At 47.2% G+C, this 24116-nt stretch overlaps 2 protein-coding genes and 1 pseudogene across 7 annotated transcripts in view; 2 read left to right on the top strand and 1 right to left on the bottom strand.

Moving 5' to 3' along the window:
* The first annotated feature begins 57 nt into the window (after positions 1-57).
* Positions 58-11216, top strand: Zdhhc16 (zinc finger DHHC-type palmitoyltransferase 16). 4 transcript variants are annotated; one of them, XM_051146565.1, is made up of 11 exons: positions 58-180; positions 3935-4229; positions 4401-4595; positions 4739-4827; positions 5367-5395; positions 6091-6224; positions 6343-6390; positions 7145-7230; positions 8627-8750; positions 9014-9084; positions 10668-11216. In XM_051146565.1, exons 2-11 carry the CDS (start codon positions 3987-3989, stop codon positions 10780-10782), a joined length of 1134 nt encoding a protein of 377 aa, XP_051002522.1. In that variant the 5' UTR covers positions 58-180; positions 3935-3986; the 3' UTR covers positions 10783-11216. The 4 variants fall into 4 exon arrangements, with proteins under 4 accessions (XP_051002522.1, XP_051002521.1, XP_051002524.1 ...); XM_051146564.1 differs by having other exon boundaries at positions 89-180; positions 3983-4229; XM_051146567.1 differs by lacking the exon at positions 9014-9084 and having other exon boundaries at positions 89-180; positions 3983-4229.
* On the top strand, positions 7677-8080 carry LOC127189583 (40S ribosomal protein S29-like; annotated as a pseudogene).
* A 165-nt stretch (positions 11217-11381) lies between the features above and the next one.
* The window catches only part of Mms19 (MMS19 homolog, cytosolic iron-sulfur assembly component), a 36731-nt gene continuing 23996 nt past the window's right edge, over positions 11382-24116 (bottom strand). For 2 of the 3 annotated variants that reach the window (XM_051146569.1, XM_051146571.1), the window contains 20 exons: positions 23917-24055; positions 23512-23666; positions 23324-23402; positions 22948-23073; positions 22679-22760; positions 22136-22236; positions 21883-22032; positions 19949-20104; positions 18302-18401; positions 17209-17312; positions 16995-17062; positions 16679-16805; positions 15546-15646; positions 14987-15043; positions 14084-14270; positions 13013-13095; positions 12741-12905; positions 12611-12670; positions 11801-11901; positions 11382-11726 (listed from right to left, as the gene is read on the bottom strand). In XM_051146569.1, coding sequence (XP_051002526.1) covers positions 11699-11726; positions 11801-11901; positions 12611-12670; positions 12741-12905; positions 13013-13095; positions 14084-14270; positions 14987-15043; positions 15546-15646; positions 16679-16805; positions 16995-17062; positions 17209-17312; positions 18302-18401; positions 19949-20104; positions 21883-22032; positions 22136-22236; positions 22679-22760; positions 22948-23073; positions 23324-23402; positions 23512-23666; positions 23917-24055 — 2169 coding nt within the window. In that variant the 3' untranslated portion in view covers positions 11382-11698. The remainder of the gene's footprint in view (positions 11727-11800; positions 11902-12610; positions 12671-12740; positions 12906-13012; positions 13096-14083; positions 14271-14986; positions 15044-15545; positions 15647-16678; positions 16806-16994; positions 17063-17208; positions 17313-18301; positions 18402-19948; positions 20105-21882; positions 22033-22135; positions 22237-22678; positions 22761-22947; positions 23074-23323; positions 23403-23511; positions 23667-23916; positions 24056-24116) is intronic. The other variant, XM_051146570.1, reaches the window with a different exon arrangement.

The raw sequence follows: 24116 nt of genomic DNA on the forward strand, positions 1-24116 counted from the left end.
ATTCTAATAATGGTTCTATTTCTTTATTCATTAGAAAGAATGAGAGCAGCAAATCCTTTGGTGTCATCACATCAGCGAGCGTGCCCTTGCTGGCTTCTGTAGAACAGCCAGCCTTTCCAGTCCTGCGTCTCTCCAGGTCATTCATCCAAGAAATTTTTATTGAATACTTCTATGAGCCAGGTATTATGCTGGGTATAAAAAGCCTTTGATTTAAAAAAAAAAAAAAAAGTGGCCAGGTGGTGGCGGCACATGCCTTTAATTCCAGCACTTAGAAGGCAGAGGCAGGGAGATTGCTGTGAGTTCGAGGCCAGCCTGGTCTACAAAGCAAGACCAGGACAGTCAAGGCTACACATAGAAACCCTATCTCGAAAAAAAAACAAACAAAACAACAACAACAGCAAAAAAGCATTTGATTTAAACCTGGGCCATATACCTGTGTGTGTATGTGTATATATGTGATATGTTTGCATGTACACATAGACATTTGTATGTATAAAAAATTTAAGGTTTAGAGAAGGTTATAGGACTGTTTAGGTAAAGACTTGAACCCTAAATTGGGTATAAATAGATGAGAATTGGTCAGTTGAGCCTTTGAAGTAGGCGTTTTATGCAGAATTCAAGAATGTAAGAGGTGATTGACAATCTGACTTTTTTAAAAAAAGACACCGTCTTACGTGTCTTTTGCTGGCCTCAAAGTGGCTGTGTGGCCAAGGATGATTTGACATTCTGATCCTCTCGCCTCCAGGTGTACACACCATCATGCTCAGTTTTGAGGATTTTTAATTATTATTTTAGACAGGGTCTCATACTATGTAGCTGACTATCCTGGAACTCACTCTGTAGACCAGTCTCAAACTGACAGAAACCCACCTGTTTTTACCTCATTAAAAGCATGCACCATGCCCACCTGCCTCCGCCCCCCCTCCCCCCCCCCCCAGGGGTTCTCTTTGTTGCTTTGGCTGTCCTGGACTCGCTTTGTAGACCAGACCAGGCTGGCCTTGAACTCACAACATCAGTCCACCTGCCTCTGCCTCCTGAATTCTGGCATTAAAGGGTGCCATCGAGCCTTGCCCATCTTGAGAATTTTTAAATATAGTAATCATAGTAGCTCTGAAGTGGCATATAATTTGCATTTATTACAAATTAGGAAAGTATCTCAGGTTTTTTTGAGACAGGGTTTCTCTGTGTAGCCTTGCTGTCCAGGACTTGTTTTGTAGACCAGGCTGGCCTCTTCCACCTCCCCTCCCCCACCCCCAGTGCTGGGATTAAAGGCGTGTGCCACCATGCCCAGCTAAGTATCTCAGTTTTAAACACTATTGCTATAAAAGGTATCTCATCAAGTAGAACACTTTCCATTATCCCTAAAGAGGGAATATGTAGTAACACAGTGCTGTGGGGGAGTGTGCAGTGGCACAATGCTGTCGAGGAGTGTGCAGTGGCACAGTGCTGTGGGGGAGTGTGCAGTGGCACAGTGCTGTGGGGGAGTGTGCAGTGGCGCAGTGCTGTGGGGGAGTATGCAGTGCCGCACTGCTGTCGGGGAGTGTGCAGTGGCGCAGTGCTGTGGGGGAGTGTGCAGTGGTGCAGTGCTGTGGGGGAGTGTGCAGTGGTGCAGTGCTGTGGGGGAGTGTGCAGTGGCGCAGTGCTGTGGGGGAGTGTGCAGTGGCGCAGTGCTGTGGGGGGTGTGCAGTGGCACAGTGCTGTGGAGGAGTGTGCAGTGGCGCAGTGCTGTGGGGGAGTGTGCAGTGGCGCAGTGCTGCGGGGGAGTGTGCAGTGGCGCAGTGCTGTGGGGGAGTGTGCAGTGGTGCAGTGCTGTGGAGGAGTGTGCAGTGAATCATGATTCTGAGTAATAGCAGTCCACTTAAGTGATGATGTAAGCATGACATTTCTGCTTCTTTTCTTTTGAGACCGGGTTTCTCTGTGTAGCTCTGGCTACTCTAGGACTCTCTGTAGACCAGGCTGGCTTCTTCCTCCTCCATGCTGAGATTAAAGGCATGTGCCACCACTGCCCAGCTTCAGTCTTTTTTTTTTTTTTTCCCTACATTTTCTGTTAATTCTTTCAGCTTTATGGGAAGTGATGAGAAAGGCTAGTTTCTCCCCTGGTGCTTTGGCCTCTCCCTGTTAAGCTTCAATTTTCTTGCAGGCTTTTTTTTTTTAAAAACAGGTTTTCTTTTCACTTGTGTTTCCAAGCTTGTGGAAGGAGATAAGTAACTATTTTCTTTGAAAAGCTGTTTGTGGGGATGAACCAGGGTGCAAGGAGAGTGCATTACTCCAGTTACTGAACTGAAACCCATCTCCACAGCAGAGTAACCGCGTCTAGTTTCTGCTGGGTTATGAGCTGCCTGTTAAATAAGTCAGTGGGGTTGCCGAGGACAAAGCAGTATTCCCTGTCCATTGTTAAAGTAGATTATCTTTATGTAGCTACTGAGACTATCATGGAAAGTCTGTTGGCATCTATTCCATACCTGTGTTCACTGCCTGGGTAGTGAGAGTGTAGAGCCGGGGGCACATTAAGAGCAGCCACGGAGAGTGCAGAGAGCCAGGAGGGTGCCTGCGAAGATTGAGGTGTCAGTCACAGAGCTGGCACTCAAACCCAGAAGACCTGGACCTGGTCCCTCCCACTGCTTGTCTCATCCTCTGAATACCTGAAGTTACCTTGGCTGTTATATCCCTGGCTTAGGGCTGGAAGTGGAACTGGAGACAAAGTATCTTCTGTCATCCAAGTGGTGGCTGACTGTCCTGGCAGGGAACAAGGAGTCATGTCATCTGGCTGGCCTGTAACCTCAGCCCAATAGAGTAGAAACACCTGGATAGGACCAGGAGAGTTCTAGTTACAGGATCCTGCGTGCTACATCCTGGCAACCCCCTGCCTCAGTGACACAGTCAGACATAGTGGCAGCCTTGTTTATGTTGGTTAAGCTTCGCTCTGTGGTCTTTGTAGACAGATACCTCCAAAAAACCCTTCAGGGAGCTGAGGAGATGCCTCAGCTGGGAAAGTCCATGCCACAGGCATGATGACCTAAGTTTGATCATATAGAACTCATGTGAAAAGAGAAGCATGTCTGTAATCCTAGTGCTGGTGAGGCAGAGACAGGTGGATTCCTGGAGCTTGTTTAGCTGAACTAGTGAGTTTCAGTTTGGGGTATGGGGGGGAGCTGAGAGAAGGCAATTAGGAATACTTGCTGTTCTTTAATATTATTAGTTTTTACTTTGGTTTTTTGAGATAGTGTTTCTCTGTGTAGTCCTGGACCTGTAGACCAGGTTAGCCTTGAACTTGAGACCTGCCTGCTTCTGCCTCCCAAGTACTAGGGAAGACTCAGCTCAGTGGTAGCTCACAGCCATCTGTAACTAAAGCTCCATGCAATCAGACAGCCTCCTCCAGCCTCTGGACACTAGGTATACACATTCGGGAAAGCATCCATAAAATAAAAATAAATTTAAAAGAAGTATGTGGAGGCCAGGCATGGTGGCGCTCGCCTTTAATCCCAGCACTCGGGAGGCAGAGGCAGGTGGATAACGGTGAGTCTACAAAATGAGTCCAGGACAGCCCAGACTGCTATACAGAGAAACCCTGTCTCAAAAAAACTAGGGAAAAAAAAAAAAAAAAGTAGTGTGTGGAGAGTGACTGGGGAGGAGATAGCTGCTATCTTCCTCTGTCCTGCATATGTGCTACACACAGAGAACGCCTCTGACCTTGAGCTGTTTCTCCCTCCACTGTAGCCCTTCAGGTGTAAGTTACCTAGGATCTGCTGCATAATTATGCAGTATAATGTAAATACTTTTAATAGGCTCAGAACTGTCGGTCCCTACCTCAGTAATATAGTTGGAACAGTGACCCTGGCAATTGTATAGAGAAGTAACATTTTTCTTTCACAGCTGATAACTGGCTTAATTGAGAAGTTCTCTAAACTGATGCTTTGACCTTTCTCACTGATAGGGTAGGACAGGCCCAGACTGGATGCTTATATTAGTATTCTCTCTTAAGAGCCATGCGGGGCCAGCGGAGTTTGCTATTGGGCCCAGCCCGCCTCTGCCTACGTCTCCTTCTGCTCCTGGGCTACAGGCGTCGCTGCCCTCCTCTGCTCCGTGGCCTGGTACAGCGCTGGCGTTATGGCAAGGTTTGCCTGCGCTCCCTGCTGTACAACTCCTTTGGGGGCAGTGACACTGCTGTTGATGCTGCCTTTGAGCCTATCTACTGGCTGGTGGACAACGTGATCCGCTGGTTCGGAGTGGTAAGTGATGATGCCCAGGGAGCCCAAGAAAAGGGGATGCTTTGGGGGAAAAGGGTGTTTCTGATGGACTCACACTAAGCTTTGGAGCCAACCTACCATGGCCAGGAAGTTCCTGAGTCTTGATGGGTATAGCTCTCTCATGGTTCTTCTTGACCTCACTGGTGTTGGCAGGTGTTTGTGGTGCTGGTGATCGTGCTGACTGGGTCCATTGTGGCCATTGCTTATCTGTGTGTCCTGCCCCTCATCCTCCGAACCTACTCAGTACCACGGCTCTGCTGGCATTTCTTCTATAGTCACTGGAATCTGATCCTCATCGTCTTCCATTACTACCAGGCCATCACCACTCCTCCTGGATACCCACCCCAGGTGGGACCCCACAGGGGAATGGGGAGGAGCAGAGTTGCACACTATGGTAGCCAGTCCTTTGAATGGGATGGGGAATGACTTGGAATCTTTTGAAGCAGAAGTCTTGTGTCCCTACAATGGTCAAATGTTCTCAATTTGCACAGGGCAGAAATGACATTGCTACCGTCTCCATCTGTAAGAAGTGCATTTACCCTAAGCCAGCACGAACACATCACTGCAGCATCTGTAATAGGTAGGTCCTGGCTTTGCTGTGAACCTCATTCAAGGCCCTTTTGCTATAACCCTAGGGCAAAACTTGGCCCTGGAGTTAGTTAATTGTGTATCAAAGTACCTATTAAGATCAGGCATGGCTGGGTATAGTGGCACACACCTTTAATCCCAGCGCTGAGGAGGCAAAGGCAGGTGGGACTTTTTGAGTTTGAGGGCAGTCTGGTCCACAAAGGGCAAGCCAGAACAGCCAAGGCTACATAGAGAAACCTTGTCTCCAAACCCCAAAACAAACTAGGTTCTGTGCTTCCCATTTGCTCACACCTAGTCTTCAGTAGGATCCTATGAGTGAGGCATTTTTGTTACCTGTATAAACTGAGGTGACAAGATGTTTCCTTGTCACCTAGCCAGTAAACAACAGAACTGGGTTTGAAGGAAGGCCTGGCTGTCTTCGAAGTCTGTGCCCTTTCCACCTCAGCAGGATCCTGGTCCTAGTAGGAAAGGATTGTCACTGACATCTCAAGCTCCTTGGCCACCATAACAGCCTGTGTCCCTCCCTCACAGGTGTGTGCTGAAGATGGACCATCACTGCCGTATCCTTTTCTATCTTCACCCTAAGACCCTCAGGTTTACCCCCAGAGCACTGCACAGGCTTCACATCACAAGTTCCAGGCTGTCTAACTAGTGTTATTTTCCAGGGAATTCTGGTTCCCGAGAAGTTAGTAGAAGAGGTGCTATGGGGGGCTTGGCATCTTTGGCGGGGAGGGGGGGGGGCAGAATGTTTACAGACTTTCTAAAATGGATCTTGTAGGAGAAGGGAATTTTCTGGCAGGCCTTTTGTGGAGAAGCCAAGTGTTTGGGCTTCTGTAGCTGGAGGCACCAGATGAACTGTGGGTCCTGTTTTGTCTTTGCATACAGATGGGTGGTGAACCTAAATTAGGTTGAATATTTGCAGGTGGTTAAGATTTTCTGCTGGCAGCTGTGCATGGGGGGCGGGGAGGTGGAGGCAGGTAGATCTCTGAGTTGGAGGCCAGCCTAGTCTACAGAGTGGGTCCAGGACAGCCAAGGCTGCCCAGAGAAGCCCTGTCTCAAAAACCAGCCAAACAAGAAAGATTTCCTGGTGGCATCTGAAAGCTCTGAAAAGCTTAGATACTTTTTACCTTAACCTTGGGAAACTGCCCTGTTCTCTTGCCTTTGTGCTTGGGTGGTGTTGAACTAAGGCTGTGCTGTAGGTGCTTAGCCGCCCCCTCAGTACATCTGATCTTGTCCTTAATCATTCTTCCACCAGCCTGGTTAAACAACTGTGTGGGCCACTATAACCACCGCTACTTCTTCTCTTTCTGCTTTTTCATGACTCTGGGCTGTGTCTACTGTAGCTATGGAAGTTGGGACCTTTTCCGGGAGGCTTATGCTGCCATCGAGGTGAGCCCGTGGATAGGAGCAGAGTTACAACACAGCAGAAACCTTTCCCCAAGGAATGGGTTGGTAGCGCCCTGTCTTAGAAGCCTGAGTATAACCAGCACTGTTTTCATCCCCTTAGAAAATGAAACAGCTTGACAAGAACAAACTGCAGGCAATTGCCAACCAGGTGGGCAGTCTCCACCCCACTGCCTCCTGCTGCTCAGGCCTGGGGGTTAAGAGTTACTTAGGTCACTGGGTCTGCTGCTTTAGTTAGACAGGCTGCCTGCCAGACCAGGCCAGCACTTCCTGAGGGTGTGAGGGCTTGCTGGAAGTCTCTGGCATGGAAGCTTTTAGTAGCTGGCATCACTTCTTTGGGCTAAGCCTGGACTCTGCCCTCACGATGGCCTGAGCAGCAAGGGGTCTATGTTAGTCTGTGTAATGGGGTTCCAGGGGACAGATACCATGCTGGTCTGGCAGCTTCCGATTATTTCCCCTCCCTATTCCTGTTCCTTTTAGGAACCCCTTATTTTGTGCACATCTTGGACTTGTATACTGTACTCCTGTAGTCTTTTCACAGTCCTCCCCCATTAGTCAGTGGCAGGTATAGTGCTATCTATCTCTTGTGGATGTAGCCACACAGCGAAGATGTGGCTGGCTAGAGACTGGTGTGGCTTCCCTGGAGTCCCATTACTGCTGTCAACCTACAAGCTCAGAGTCAGTTCCTTTTGTGCTTTGCTATCCACCCATTGTCTGTCCATGTGATGGTACCACTGGGTTTGGTTCCCCCCATCTGGCTGCTGGTCTGATTTCCTCTGTGGCTTTAATCCCCATTTTTATCTGCCTGGTTTTATATTCCTGCCTATAGGTGCTTGGGGCTCTGGTGGCAGTTGCTGGAGACTGACAGAGCATGGGAGCCAGGCTTTGCTGTTTTCTCTTTGTAGACTTACCACCAGACTCCACCACCTACCTTCTCCTTCCGAGAAAGGATAACTCACAAAAGTCTTGTCTACCTCTGGTTCCTGTGCAGGTATTTTATTTAACTCTGTTTTGACGGGTTTAAAAAAATTTTTTTTTTGTATATGAGTGATCTGTATTCACATACACCAGAAGAGGGAATTGGATCCCATTACAGATGGTTGTGAGCCACCATGTAGTTGCTGGGAATGAACTCAGGACTCTAGAAGAACAGCCAGTACTTTTAGCTGCTAAGCCATCTCTCCAGCCCCAGTTTTGATAGTTTTAAGGGAGGGTAGCATTAAGAAAATTGTTGCCAGGCATGGTGGCGCACGCCTTTAATCCCAGCACTTGGGAGGCAGAGGCAGGCGGATTGCTGTAAGTTCGAGGCCAGCCTGGTCTACAAAGTGAGTCTTTGACACCCAAGGCTACACAGAGAAACCCTGTCTCGGAAAAACAAAACAAACAAACAAAAAATTGTTGTAGGTCCTTTTTCCTCTTTGGCTGTCTGAAGGTAAGATGGGTCACCAGCAGCGCTACTGGAGTCACCCACGGAAATTCGGCCAGGGTTCTTGCTCCTGCCGCGTTTGCTCTAACCGCCACGGTCTGATCCAGAAATACGGGCTCAACATGTGCCGTCAGTGTTTCTGTCAGTAGGCGAAGGACATAGGCTTCATTAAGTTGGACTAAGTGACCTTGAGTGGATTATTCAAGACTGTCTGCCCAGTGAAACTGATCATGCTAGCCTTTGTACATAAAGAATAAAAAAGTGAAGACCTTCAAAAAAAAAATTGTTGTAGGTGCCCATACTCAGAGAGGATTCATCTGAGTCACTTGCCATTGTCCTTCTCTAACTGAGGCTGCAAACGGGGCTTCTCTTCACTATTTTAGGGCAGAGAACAGTAAGGATATGGCATTGCTGGATAATACGATCATGCCAGTTATGTGCCAAGCTAAGCTAAGCTTTTGCTTTATTGCTTCTTAACCAAAAGCTAGGTGACTCCCCATTTACTGAGAAGGGATATTGGAAACTTAGAGGAAGTAAAGGGATTTGTTCTGCAATGTACAGCTAGTTGTTGCAGAGTTGGAATATGAACTCTGCCAGCCCAGTTATGCCCGTGATGCTTGTATGATCCTTCACTACCTTCCAAGTGTGGGCATTGTAGGAAAAGTGACACTTTCCTCAGTAGCAGACTTATTTCCCCATCTTCCCTTCCACATCAATTTATTTATTTATTTATTTATTTTGTTTTTTTGAGACAGGGTCTCTTTGTGTAGCCTTGGCTGTCCTAGACTCACCTTGTAGACCAGGCTGGTCTCAAACTCACAAAGATCTGTCTGCCTCTGCCTCCCCAGGTGCTGGGATTAAAGGTGTGCGCCACCATGCCCGGCTTTTTGTTTGTTTTTTGTTTTGATTCCCCAATGTCTATCAGCTTCTAATTTATATCCATTTCGGCCTCTTTTCCTAGTTCTGTGGCATTGGCCCTGGGTGCCCTGACCATATGGCATGCCGTTCTCATCAGTCGCGGTGAGACTAGCATCGAAAGACATATCAACAAGAAGGAGAGACGCCGCTTACAGGCCAAGGGCAGAGTGAGTGGGAAAGAGGGCACTTGGGTGAGCAGGTGGGTAACTGACCCTACATCTGATAAACAGGCCATGGTCAGGGCAGACTGGACAAGGGTCCAGTTTTGTTTGTTATGTAGTCCGTCTGCCTGAGTGATGGGGGCAAAGGCTTGCATCACCACAACCAGTCGGCAGGTGTCTTAAGGAGCTTACAGAAGCTGTATCCTCATGTCTAAGATGAGGAGATGAAGTGGAAGAGATTTGTAGAAATGTATTTTTCTTGTCTCTAGGTATTTAGGAATCCTTATAACTACGGCTGCTTGGACAACTGGAAGGTGTTCCTAGGTGTGGACACAGGAAGGTAAAGTAAGAGAGAGCAGTGCTGTGCAGCAGACCCAAACTCCCATGACAGAGAAAATGGCCTACCCACAGGAGCAGGGAATATGGTAGTGCCACTGAGGAGTTTAGAGTTAAGTTTCCTCCTTAGGAGCAGCCACATCTGACCAGCTTTTTGTTATAGACTCTAGACTACCACCACTGTTTTATTTGACCCATTGGGGCCTGAGGCTAAAACTTTTGTTTTCAATTTAAGAAGATATTTGTGGGCAGGGTGTGGTGACCCACACCTTTAATCCCAGCACCTAGGGAGGCAGAGGTAGGCAGATCTCTGGCCAGCCTGGTCTACAAAGAGAGTCCACGGACAGCCAGGGCTACACAGAGAAACCCTGTTTTTTTTTGGGGGGGGGGGAGAGGTATTTGTGAGTATTTTGCACACATAAATATGTATACATCATGTGTATGCCTGGTGCCTGAGGAGGTCAGGAGGGGGCACTGGGTGGATCCCTTGGAACTGGAATTGTAGACGGTTATAAGCTGTCATGTGGGTCCGTCTTCTGCAGGACCAGCAAGTACTCTCTGATCACTTCTTTTTGTTTTGTTTTTTGAGACAGGGTTTCTCTGTGTCCTGGACCCGCTTTGAAGACCAGGCTGGCCTCCAACTCCCTCAGAGATCCGCCTCCCTCTAGCTCCCCAGTACTGGGATTAAAGGCTTGTGCCACTATGCTCAGCTGCACCAACCACTCTTAACTGCTAAGCCATCTCTCCAGTCCTTTGCACTGTGGTGTAAGAGATGTGGTTCAGGAAGACTACAGAAGAGTACTGAGAAAGCAGTTCCTAAGACAGGCCATGTAGGTAGGATGGATTAGTCACCAACTCTCTTTCAGCTGTACGGAAGTACGGTATCCGGAGTTCAAGCAAACAATGTGAGAGACTGAGGTAATCTACACATGACAGAGGTCCTACAGCAGTTATGTGAGGCTAGCTTTATTCAGTCCAAGAGGCAAGAGCAAACTGCTTTTCAAACGGCAAATGACAAGGCTAGGCCCCACTGTGCACATCTGTAATTCTAGCACCTGGAAGTCACAGGCAGAAGATCAGGAGTTTATGGCTTTGTCTCCCCTCAATCCATGCCACTCCTGACAGTTATTGAAAGGGCAACAAGCAGATGAATCTAAGCACTTTTCTCTTTGCCTTGTCCTCATTGCATTCCCACCTACCACTGTGTTTATAGTGCCACAGCTGTAATTCCAGTACTCAGAAGTCCAGGGTAGTAGGATCAGTAATACAAGGCCAACCTGGGTTATACAGGACACCCTAACTTGAAACAAAAGTAAGTGACTTGAATTGAGAAGCCTAGAGGAGTGTATGCAAACTGTTAAGCCCCCCACCCCACATGCTTTTGTTGTATGCGTAAATGTAATTAAAACTTTTTCTTATATATAAAAAGAGTGCTCAAGATGCCTTCAGAGCCCCAGAGGATACAGTTCTCAGACACTATCAGATAGCGATTAGAATCACATAGTCTTTGTGACTATTGTATGCTTGCTGCAGGAAGGACAACCAAAAACTCAGAACTAAACAGAATTTTTTTGTCATTCCTCACAGGCATTGGCTGACTCGGGTGCTGTTACCTTCTAGTCACTTACCCCATGGGAATGGTATGAGCTGGGATCCTCCTCCCTGGGTGACTGCTCACTCAGCCTCTGTGATGGCTGTGTGAGCCATGATGTGAACACTGTTGGATGCTTATTGTGTCTCTCAAGAGCTTCCAAGGGCAGCTTTTCTTGGAATCCATGACCATAACGAGCCATTAGGTCCGCACAGGGACAATGAAAAGGAATCTTCTGGCCATCTCAAAACAAGACACGTGGAGAACCCCCAGGACTGATGTCTCTTTACTCAGGCAAATCAGTTTTAGCCCCAGACTAGGGGTCAGGCAACTAGCTACCTTGTCCAGTGCTGACCCTGACATCCTTTAGGTCACAGCGCTGGGGCTGGACACCATCTCTTTCACTTTTGGAAAAGATTCATCAGGTATGTTGAAATTCTGGCTTCTCAATGGGACAAAGACTCTAAGCCTATTGCCAAGGTCACTGCCATTTCTCACATGCTATGGAAGGAGCGAAAATAAAGGCATTTGATTTGTAAAGATAACTCTGCCTTGATGATGGGGGAAGTCAGGATCAAGAAGGCCTACTAAATAGGTGTTCTCATGGTGTCTCCTATGCCCTTGTTTTCAAGGGCTGAGAGTTCTCTGGAACATTCTGGCGTATGTAGGATAAAGGGAATACATGTCAATCTGCCCATTATTTTTAAAAAAAGAAAAAAGACAAATTTTATTTTCTGGCAGGTGCACACACACACAACAATCCCTAGCCCTCAAGGTTGCACTCAACTGCATTCACCGTTCAGCAGCACAGCTTCCTTTTCCTGACACAGAACAGCCACAAGGTCTTTTCCTCAAATACAAGTCTCACTCAGTTTCTTCACTAAGTATCTTCTACAGCCATGCAGAAGCCCAGTATTTGCACTGTATCCATGGTTAGACAGGCTGTGGTCTCCTTGTCTGTTGGGATGGCTGATAGTTAGTACTTGCAGGTTAGATTGTCAGAAGGGTCTAGGCCAGGACCAAAGGCTCAGCTCCCTGGACTCCCCAGCAGAAACCTGTAGACACAAAGGATGTTGCAACACTGCTGTGAGGCTCTTGGCGCCATCACTCCCCTCAGCCTACAGCTTACCACTCTCCCCTGGCTGATACTGCTTCCTTGCGTACAAGTCTCTTCTTGTCATCCAGAGGCTTCGCTAAGGCCCGGATCACCTGAGCTTTGTACGGCAGCAGCTGTGAAGTGAGAGGACATCATTTACTCCATACTCTGCAGGAAATGGTGCTCTGACACTAGGCAGCTCATACTCTGCAGGAAATGGTGCTCTGACACTAGGCAGCTCATACTCTGCAGGAAGTGAGATGTGCCCCACATCTAAGAGTTACCTATTTTATGTGCATGCCTGGTACCTTGAGGCCAGAGAAGGGCATCAGATTTAGATGGCTGTGAGCTGTCATGTGGACGCTGGGAATCAAACCTGGGTTCTCTGGAAGAGCAGGCAGTTCTCTTAAGCAGTGAGCTGTCTCTCCAGCCTCATTTTCCTAATTTAAGGTTTGAACACAGGACCTCATCCGTTACACATTTGCAGTGAGACTCAAATGATGGGAAGAGGCAGGATGACCAGTGTCATCAGGTGGTCAAAATTTACTGGAACCATTCTGAGCGCCCAGGGAGTGTGTATGGTGGGGAGTCTGTGCTTTGCTATGTGTACCGTGCATGTAGTTGCTATCTTTTTTATTTATTTATTTATTTATTTATTTATTTTTTTGTAGTTGCTATCTTACCATACTCAGTTGGGTGACTGATCTCACTAGAGAGAGAGAGAGAAAAAAAACAAAAAAACAAAACCACCACCACCACCAACAAAAACCCAACCAGGTGTGTCAGTTGACACGAGTCAGGCCAGTTTTGGATAGCAGAGACCACTCTGTCTCAAAGACTTACCACAGGAGTGGGTAGGCGAGTGAGAGCATGCATGCACTGCAGAGCAGCAATCCGGACAGCCTGGAACACAAACGAGGTCAGAGGAGACAAAAGAGAAAGGCACTAAAGGGATATGCTGGGCTCAACACACCATCGAATGACTGGAGCTGAGGCTCAGGAATTTGGTGACCAGGGTATCCACATGAAGACTCATGACTTGGGGTGCTTCTAGCAGAAGGGGTTGGAGACAGCTGAGAGTGGAAAGCTGGACCACGGAGTCAGGGCAGGACAGTGCCTCCAGCAGCAAGGAAAGGAGCTGAGAAGTATTGGAAAATGGGGTGCACATTATGGTTTGGCTCTCCTCTACCAGCCCTAGCCATGGAGCAGCCCTCTCCCTTGCTGAGGGGTGACAGCAGGACTTACTGTGGGCAGCTCTGGTAAAAGCACTGGCTTGGGCAGCCTGTTGAGGACATGAGACAGGCCTTTCAGATAGTTCGGCTTCACATCTGGGAGGAAAAAAGATGCACAGGAGGCAAGATGGGCTAGACACTGAGTCTGAGATTTCAACTCCAATCTAACCCATACACCAGACAATTAAAAGGGGTACTGAGTGTGGTAGCCGAAGCCTATTCAGGACTCAGGAGGCTGCGCAGCGGGGGTGGGGTGGGGGTTCAAAGCTAGCCTGTGCTGCAGTATGAGACCTGTGGAAAGAAGTGGGCTTGAGGCTAGGGAAGATATAGCTCAGGTGGTAAAGTGTTTTCTGTGCAACATGAGTCCCACTGAACCACGTAAACAGCTAAGTGCTGTAGTTCACACCTGCAATCCCAGCCTTGGGGAAGTGAAGATAGAGTGCTTGGGGCTTGGTGACTAGCCAGTCGTCACAAAGCAGCAAGCTCTAGGTTCACTGAGAGATCCTGTCTCAAAAATTCAGTGGAAGGGATGGCAAGATAGCTCCTAAGGTAAAGGCTCTTGCCTTTATAGCCTAAACCCCATCCCTGGAATCCACTTGGTACAACTAACTTTTGCAGGCTGTTTTTTGACCTCCAGATGCATGCATCCATACGCATGCACACAAACAATGTGGAGAGCAGTGGAAGACCAGTCAGGCCAGTGAAGTGATCAGCGGGTCAGTGGGTAATGGAACCTGCTGTTAGGCCTGACAGTTTGAGTTCAATCCTTGGGACCTATATGGTGGAAGGAGAGACCTCCACAGGTATATTGTGGCATGCAATTAATTAAAAACATGTAATAAAAACAATGTCTGCATGTACACACACACACACACACACACACACACACACACACACACACACACAGTTTTAACAATAAGCCTCTTGAGCTCTTAATAGCTCAGATGTACCCGTTAAGGGAAAAAGTGGGATGAAGTATAGGTTTGTAGGTGCAGAGCACAGGATAGCATCTGGGTTCTAAATGACTGTAGGGACTGTGGCCAAGAGGAGAGCTCCATGCATTTGGAGACCAGCTTTCAGACACCTTGGGGAGCAGCATGGAAGCCTTGGACCAAAGCAGGCACATTGTCTGTGAAGAACCGCTGGCGGAACATAATCCGAACATCAGCATGGCCAGCACGTGTCAGCACATCAGAGCCGTCAGACATGAGCAGAGAAAAGCCATCAGCTGCTGCAGGGCCAAGTACTGGATCACTGAGGAGGCCCATGAGCTGGTGAAAGGAAAAAGAGCCTTTGAAGTATGCCGGAAGGAAAAATTTCTAATACCAATGAGGATGAAAGCCTTGTAAGAATAAGAGACCAGAACCAGGTGTGGCGGCATGCACCTTTAATCCTAGTACTCTGGAGGCAGAGGCAGGTGAATTGCTGTGAGTTCAAGACCAGCCTGGTCTACAAAGTGGGTCCAGGACAGCCAAGTCTACACAGAGAAACCCTGTCTCAAAAAACAAAAACAAACAAACAAACCCCAAAACCAAAACCAAAAAAAGAGTAAGAGTCCAGGGACTGGAGAGGTTATCAGTGGTTGTGATCACAAGGTCGTTCAGAGAACTTGGGTTCAGTTCCCAGCATCCACATGGTGGTTCACAACTGTCCATAACTCCACTTCTAGGAGATTTGGCAATGTCCTCTGCCTTCCTTGGGCAGCAGAAATGCATGTGACACACATACAAAACACACATAAATATTTTTTCCCCTTTAGGACAAGGGTCTCTTTCTATAGTTCTGGCTGTCCTGGAGCTCTTAAGGTGGACCAGGCTGACATCGAACTCAGAGATCTGCCTATTTTTTGCCTGAGTGCTGGGATTAAAAAGTATGCACCACCATGCCCAACACAAATAAATCCATCTTCAGAGAAGAACAGTAAGAGATAATGGGATCTAAGGAAAGTTCCTCTTTAGATCCCAGGTATGTGTCAGGAAGGACTTACCCGGGTGGTAAGACAGGTGCTGAGAGGATGGTACCTGAGGACCAAAGCCTTGGTTATCTGTAACAGGGAAAAGGGTAGTCAGGGTCCGACATTCAAGCTCCAGAACCCCAAGATACACCTGCTACATGTGGCCCAGGAGCTTTGGTGACTTGAGTGAGATGTCTGTGCCCCGTAAAGCTCAGGCATTTGAGTACCTGGTCCCCAGTTGGTGGCTGTTCAGGGAATACTAGGAGGTATGGCCTTGCTGGAGGAAATGTGTCTTGGGCGTGGGTTCTGTGTTTTAAAAGACTCAAGCCATTCCCAGTGTCTCTCTATGTCTTCTTATTTTGGCTTAAGATGTGAGTTCTCTGCTGTTTCTGCTGTCACGCCTTTGCTCTACCATTGTGGACTCTGACCTCCTGAGACTGGCTGTATACTCAATTAAATGCTTTCTTTTCTAAGCCATCTTGGTCACAGTGTTTTAACAGGGCAGTAGAAAAGTAACTACTACGGGCAAACAGGTATTTTATTTAGCGACATGATTATCTGTGTCTAGCCAGCATCTATGCTCCCTTCTCACCCAGAGTAGCAGTGTGAAAGCCTGATTATGGGAAGATTCAGAGGCCAGGCCAGCCTCCACTGTGTCCACAGCGAGCTGGAGCAACTCGTCCAACTGCTGCCCTAAAAAGGAAGGAGGACATAATTGTGCAATGGCAATGTGGTCTTTTCCTTTAATGACAAAGAATGCAAATCATCTAGTGCAGAGCACCTGGGAAGCTGTTAGAAAAGGACAATCAAAATGACAGAATGCCAGCAGGACAGTCTGTATGGCAGAGGCGCAGCACTCTCAGCACAATGCTGGAGACAGAGCTGTCTACTCCAATACAGACCTACTCCATGGAGGCTGGGGAGATGGCTCAGCAGTTGAGAGCACTAGCTGTTCTTAAAGAAGACCAGGTTTGGCTCCCACAACCCACGTGTCAGTTCACAAGCACATATAACTCCAGTTCTAGGGGGTCCTCCAGTGTCCAAGGACACCAGGCACCCATGTGATGCACACACGTACAGGTAAGCTCTCATATACAAAAGATAAGCATCCTTTAAAAATATTTCTATTATCTTTAAGTATGTACAGGCATGTGTCTGTGCGGCCATGTACATTTGAGTACCAATGCTCCAGGAGTCCAGAAGACCGTGTCACAATTGTCTGGAGCTGGACTGACAGGCATGACTACTGGAAATGGCTGTTTAAGCGCAGTACACACTTCTAACCACTGAGCCATCTCTCCAGACCACAAACACATAAATATGTATTTAAAAATTATTCTTCGTAGCACCATGATGGAGTAAGCTGGCAAGAGTGAGTTGAACCTGCTCCTTCTACTCTCATCTTGGACCCTGAGATACTCTGCGAAACTCTATAGTCTCTGATAAGACCATCTGAAGACAGTAGGTGAAGAGTAATCATTTTGTTTTGTTTCCCGAGACAGGGTTTCTCTGTGTAGCCTTGGCTGTCCTGGATTCACTTTGTAGACCAGGCTGGCCTCAAACTCACAGAGATCTGCCTGCCTCTGCCTCCCAAGTGCTGAGATTACTGGTGTGCACCACTGTACCCGGCTATTATAAGCTTCTTTAAGGAGAACAAGGACTGAAATTGTAGATTTCATCACTAGGTGGCTAAGAGCGGCTCCGGACCCACACCCAGCCCAGTACCTTGAGGTTGCTTATTGAGGAGCCCGGCAAAGCACTTGGCGGCGGCAGTGGAGGAGAAGGGGCAGCTGTGGCCGCAACTCTGCTCCAAAAGCTCCCGCATGAGTCGGTTCAGTTGGGGGATTTCCACCTATAGAAAACCTGGCCATGTAATGGACCCAGAAGACACTTGAACTCCAAGAAATAGTCAGTAGAAAGTGACATCAGAGTTCAGTATGGAAGAGAACATATATAAGTGGGGAAGCAAAAGGTAGTTTAGGCTGTGGCCAGCTCAGGCCAGAGGACCTCTGCATCCCAGGGTCTCAATGTGCTGACTTACATTTCGTGGCAGGGAGCAGACAAAAGCTGTAAGCAGTGCAACCAGCCGCCTCTGCCCAGAGGAGCCATCATCCTGTGATGAAAGAAGAGCTCCTTTGAGCCTGTCCTACTGGCAGTAGGCATGTGTGTCCCTCAGCCCATCCCAGAATAGTCCTACAATTAAGTCTGAAGGATGTGAACTCTAGGTTTACACCATCAGAGGTATCAGACTATTACCTGGAATGGCTGGAACTGGCCTGGAAAGCTGTTTTCAGGTAGAAAAGAGGTGTTGCCATCTAAGAAGAGGGGCACGATGCATGTGACACTCTGGGCAGCTAGTCTGGAGACAGAATACCAGGTGTTATCAAGGAGTTAGGGTATGTGCACACTTGTGTGTTGGTGCCATGGTTATTCACATATTCAAGTTAATTTGGCACAAAAATAGTTTCTGTTCTAGACCTTGATAGTACAGAAATGAACCAGACCAGTCAATGTCTATCCTCTTACCATACCGTCTTATAAGTTCAATGCATAGTGTTTTGTTGTTGCTGTTGTTTTTTAATGTTCATTAATGGAAGGGTGTAACATCCCCTGGAACTGACAGTTGTGAGCTGCCATGTGGGTGCTGGGAATTGAACCTGGATCCTTTGGAAGAGCAGCCAGTTAACTACTGAGCCATCTCTCTAGCCCCTCAATGCATAGTTTAAAAACAGTCCACTGGTGATCCCAGGACTGGAAAGATGGCTTAGTGGTTAAGAGCACTTGTTTTTGCAGAGAACCCAACTTTGGTTCCCAGAACCCACATATGCAGGCTAACAATTGTTTTAACTTAGTTCCAGCTAATACCTTTTTCTGTCTGCATTAGGTACTGCATCATGCATTCACATGGTGCACACATGTACATGCAGGCAAAACACCAATACACATGAAAGAATAAACCTACAAATCTCCCAAGAGCCAGGCTCGGTGGTGCACGCTTGTAATCCTAGTACTTGGGAGGAAGAGGCAGGCAGATGTCTGTAAGTTCATGGCCCATCTGGTTTACAGAGCAAGTCCAGGACAGCCAAGGCTACACAGAGAAACCCTGTCTCGAAAAACTAAAAAAGCAAAACAACAACAATAAACTCTAAAAATATAAACCACCACACCACTACCACTACCAACAAAAACCCTATTAAGTCGAAGGCTTACCCAATAGCCTATGATGTTTTTAAAACAACTACACTTACATACAGGTACAAAGGACAACTGGGAAAGCATTATTGGTGGCTTTTGCCTAAGAATGTTCTCTCCTTCCCTGGGGTGCAGGTCACTCAAGTTTATACTCACTCGGGGCTCAGGTGGGTGGTGGCAGTGCTGATGACAGAGGCCAAGGCAGCTAAGACCTCATCCTCCAACAGGACTTTTCTCAGAACTGATGATTCCTTTGCTGAAAAAAACAAACAAACAAAACACCCATCTATACATGTACATCCACACAGCCACAAGGCCACTACTGTGGTTCAGAAACCCACATGTGGCTGGCAGTGGTGGTGCACACCTTTAGTCTCAGAACTTGGAAGGCAGAGGTAGGCGGATCTGAGTTCAATGTCAGCTTGGTTTACAGAGCAAGTTCCTGGATAGTCAGGACTACACAGAGAAACCCTGTCTCCAAGAAAAAAAAAAAAAAAAAGCACTGCAAATTTGGGTCAAGGCTGCCTATAGTAACAGCCTTGTAAAGAGAACTGTGGACTTGAGGTCAAACCTGGGTTAAATAGTGAAACTAGTAAGTAAAAAGGAGAAAGGAATTCAAAGTAGTTTTTGTCCTTATAATAGACTAACTCTGAAGCATTTTGTACATTTTAAAATTATTTTTAAAATTATGTGTATATGCGTGTTGTGTGTGCAAGTGGGGCAGTTGCTGCACATGAGTGCAGGTGTCCTCTGAGTCCAGAAGAGAGTATGGGATCCCCTGGAGCTAGAGTGGAAGGTGAATGTGGGCCAGCACTGGGAATTGAGTACAGGTTCCCTGGAAAAGCAGCCAGCACTCGTAACTACTGAGCTACCCCTCCAGCCCCTACCATTTCAGCCTCCCCAACACCCTGCTTGGAGACAGGGCAACATCATGTAGTACTGGCTAGCCTAGGACTTGCACTGTAGACCAGGCTGGCCTCATACTTACGGAGACCCACTTACCTTTGCCTCTTGAGTGCTGGGATTAAAGGCACGCACTGCCGTCACAGTTTTATTTTTATTTCTTAAACACAGGGTCTCACATAGCCCAGGCTACCCTTGAACTCCTGATCCTCCTAACTCCACTTTCCACTGGGATTATAGTAGTACTCTACCACACTTGGTGAAAGCCAACAAGTCTACTGTATCCTGCAGAAATGCTGTGTCTTAAACCTTAAAGGGAGGCAGAAGCTGCCCAGCTCTGACCCAGGGGCACAGGAGGAGGAACATTGTGCACTGTGCTTACGATAGGCAGCAGTGGCAAACGAGGCTGGCTAATATGGACAGTCTTGACTGACACTGAAAGTAGAAAGTTGGTCTAATGAAAAAATTTAAAGATGTGTTTATCTTGATAGCAACTATCATACAATGAGAACTATTGTCTCACAGCACCATTAATCCTTACACAATATATGTGATTTTATACACACACACATACACACAAACTCACACTCACACAGGATGCTTTATTCTGCATGTTATAGGTGAGGATGGAGCATCCAGACAAGGTATTTTATAAAGTTAGCAAGTGGAAGATGAGACCATACCTGACCTACTGGACTCCAAAGCTCAATCCTAATAAATTAACTGTATAGCAATTAAAATGTGCACTCCTTTGCCTGATGCTATTACCACTGGATTCTGGTCATTACTGTGAAATCTATACTTAACAGGATAACATGCAGTACCTGAAATACCCAGAAGGTGGTGCTGTCCAACGCTATTAGAAAGCCAACTTCCTAGAGGATGGAAACAAAAAATTACCTGGCATGGAAGCCTGCACAGCCAACGCAAATAGGCAGGGTACAGCTGTCTCATGGAAATACCAGTAGCTCTCAGGGTCCTGCTGGCATTTTTCTGCCACCTGCTGGAGACTCTGACAGACAGCAATAACTTCACTGGACTCTGTAATCACATTCCCTGTGTGGAGACAAATTCAGTATGCTCTGTAGGGTTTTCTCTAAAGCATTTCCAGGTATATTTTTTAAATTAAAAAATTGTATGTATGTATGTATGTATGTATGTATGTATGTATGTACGTACGGACGTATGTATATGTAAGGCTGGGTGTTTTGCCAGTATACGTATGTCTGTGTACCACATGCATACTTAATGCATCAAGGCCCCTGTGACAGAGTGACAGGCATTTGTGAGGTGCCAGTGGGTACAGGGAATGATACATACAAGCCTCCCAGAGAACCCTGGTTCATGTATCGTAAGATGACTGTATATTTCTGATATTACTGCTTCTTCCTCTGAGTGTTGGTTTACAGGCAGCTAAGATCAGGTCCATTTGATGCAGTCCAGTGTTTGATTCATACTAGTCAAGTGCTCTATGTACTCAGCTACCCGCAGCTCACAGTGCAACTGTCATACAACAGGACCTCTAGCCACAGAGCTGCAAAGACTGCACATGTGCAACCCTGGGAGAGCAGTGCATTCATTCGGAAGACAGAGAGACTAGCGGGGTGGGACTGAGATCCACAGCAGCCTTTCCTTTCTTTCATCTCCCCCTTTAAAAAAAGATTATTTATTTATTATACAGTGTTATGCCTGCATGTAATGCCTGCATGCCAGAAATGGCCACCAGATCTCATTATAGATGGTCATGAGTAACCATGTGGTTGCTGGGAATTGACTCAGCACTTTTGGAAGAATAGTCAATGCTCTTAACCTGTAAGCCATCTCTCCAGGAGCCCCCTCCATTTTTGTTTCGTTTTGTTTTTTTGTTTGTTTGTTTGTTTTTACATTTATCATGTCCACAAGAAAGGAAAATATTTCATGTTTCAAATATTAGTTACCAGAGCCTGGAAAGGAAATGAAATGGGGAACAGATACCGGGCACTACACTGGAAGAATAACTTCTGTGGGTGTGTACATGAAGGCTAAGGGTTGATGGCCTAGGTGTCTTTTTTTTTTTTTGAGATAGGGTTTCTCTGTATAATAGCCTTGGTTGTCCTGAACTCACTTTGTAGATCAGGCTGGCCTCGAACTCACAAAGATCTGGCTGCCTCTGCCTTCCAAGTGCTGGGATCACAGGCGTGCGCTACCACGCCCGGCAGTCATAGGTATCTTTAATCATGCTCCATCCTATTTTTGAGACCTGGTCTCTCATCGAACCTTGAGCTTGCAGAAACAGCTAGAAGAGCTAACCAGGCAGCTCTGAGGATATAACTATGGATGACAACAGATCCTGAATATTACAAGATACCTAGTAGACATGATTCTGAAAACTCCCAAGATACAAGAAAGGAAGAAATGTGAGTTGATAGATCCATCACTTTCTTTCTTCTGATGTATTTTATTGAAATGTCACACTGTACATAAACATACACATATCTCTTTTTTTAAAGATTTTATTTATTGTATATGAGTACTCTATTCGCATGTACACCTGTATGTCAGAAGAGGGCATTATATCACATTGTAGATGGTTGTAAGCCACCATGTGGTTGCTGGGAATTGAACTAAGGACCTCTGGGAGAGCAGATAGCCCCCAAATATCTTTATAAATGGATATCCACTCACTATATTAACATTACTATACATACTTTACTAGGTATTGGGGGTTTTTGTTTTTGTTTTTAGGTATTGGTTTTTAAAGAATTACCATGTCACTGCTATGTACAACTACAATTACAGGCCTAGCTCAGGGCTCCATTTAGCCCTGCGCCTTGATGAGTATTACTGGTAGTTACCTTTGTTTGCCTGACAGAGATGCTGCAGCAGCAGAGGCAGTGTCTCCTTGACAATGCTGGGGTGTGTTGAAACAGCTGACAAAGCTTGCAGACAGCGGAAATGCCGGGAATATTTGGTGGGACCAACCTCTCTCGCCACATCTGACTCCCCTGAAAGCAATCAGCGAGGTAAGTTTTCATTGTGTGATCGTGTGAAGGAGACCCTTCTCAGAAAGCCTTGCTAGCAAGAATTGGGCCACAGATTAGCACATACCTTTATGCAGCTCCTCAGCAAGCTTGGGTAGCAAGTGGCTGCTGAAGGCCCCAGGATACAGAGCGGTCAGGGTTCCTGATGCCTCCAGTGCTGCCACCCTACTGGGGACACGGAAGAGCATCAGCTGATGCATCAGCTCGGCCCATCACTCTTCCCACTGCCTGAAAGCAGGAGGGTCCAGGACATGCTAAAGAGCAAGACCCAATCCTACAACACTCAGTTGAACAGGTCTTTTTAAATTTTTGTTTGTTTGTTTGTATAGCCTGTGTAGCCCTAGCTGTTCTAGAACTTACTATGTAGACCAGGCTGAGCTCAAACTCACAGAGATCTGCCTGCCTCTGCCTCCTATGTGCTGGTTTTAAAGGGATGTGCTACCGCTGCCTGCCAGGATAGGTTTCCCTAGTACCTAAAAGAGAGAGCAGCTTCACACCTGTCCAGCCACTAACCATACAGCAAAGAACTTGGCCCTTGCTCCATCTGGTGCTGCTGATACAAAGGCAGGGAGCAATTGCCCAGGATACCTCAACTGCTTTAGATGCTCACCAACTCTGGGAATCTTCCTCCAGGAAGCTCAGTCGGTACAGGTGACCTACAGCCAACTCCAAGTCCCCAGAAGATAGGAGATCTGTGGTTAGAAAGAACACAAACTACATCTTTCTTTCCTTACGGCCACCACCCTTCCAAGAAATCCTATCAGAAATTCACATCACCCAGTGCTGCAGTCATAATAGGGAAATCACTGTCTTCACTTAAGACAGGTGAGGGAAGGAGGGATCAATACCAGTTCTCAGCTTTTTTCCTTTGAGATGTACCTGGCTGGGCACCCAAGACTGTGAGTGTCCGAATGCCAACAAGCTGAAGCTGGGTGCTGGGGTCTGTTAGAGCCATGAATACCAACGAGCACAGCTGGTCCTTGAAGCTACTCAGTGGCCTTTCATCTAAAAGAGACAGAGGCCATATCATAAGGGCTTACGCCCACCCACCTGATTCTAGTGCTGCAGACAACGTTGGGCAGATTTTAAGAGCTGAAACCCATAGTGTTTCCAGAATATGCACTGGAAAATGGCAATCCAATAAGTACAGTCTTGTGCTGCAACCTCTGAACAGGCCCACTCTCCTGGACTGCTCTGCCCTACTATACTTCTGGGCTATAGGGCCCAGGATACATCAACTGCAAAGTGATCTCACCTTTGTCTTCATAGCTCCATTTCTGCTGTAGCTTTAAGAAACCCAGGATCATTTCAAGGATTGTCCGCCGCTGGTTGCTCTGTAATGTTTTAAGGATTTCGGTTCTGACATAAGAGAAAACCCTAGCTCTATCTGGGCCCAGTCACTCCAAGAAAGGACCCAGTACCCCGGTCCCGCCTGCCCCTTACCTGAGTGTGCTGATGGAACTGTTCCAGCAGCAAGGGAAGCACGCTGTTGGTAATGTGCTCGCAGGCCCGGGCAGACGCACCTGCAGCAGCCTGCAACAGCTTGGCACTAGGCCATACGAGTTTCATGTCTGGTTCACATAGATGGTGCCTGCAGTCTAGAGAGGCAGCAATCACAGACCTGGGGAGTAGGCCGAATATTGCCTGATTCCCCTTAATCATAGAGGTTGGAGATGACACCTGGAATTGTTTGCTAGCAGTTACCATCTAATTGTCTCCTATACAAGTAGGGCTGCAATCTCCAAATTACTGGACATGATGTGGGAGCCACCCACAGAGGGCCACTGGCCCCAAAGAAATGCTAGCTCTAAGGTGCTCACTCCCCTGCTGGCTCCATAGTCCCATTACCCTGTAGAATGTTGCTGAGGAAGGAGTCCAGGAGGTCCTCAGCATCAGCCCTCAGCACCGAGCAAGACAGACACGCAGTCAGGGAGTGGAGGGCAGCCAGGCCCTCAGCCTCTACTCGCTCACTTGCCGTCTGGAACACCTGTCAGGGAGGGATCCCATGGCTACTGAGGTGAGCTTGAACCACCCACCCACTGTCTTTT

This window comes from Acomys russatus, chromosome 5 (genome assembly GCF_903995435.1).
Source record: "Acomys russatus chromosome 5, mAcoRus1.1, whole genome shotgun sequence".
Classification (NCBI taxonomy): Eukaryota; Metazoa; Chordata; class Mammalia; order Rodentia; family Muridae; genus Acomys; species Acomys russatus.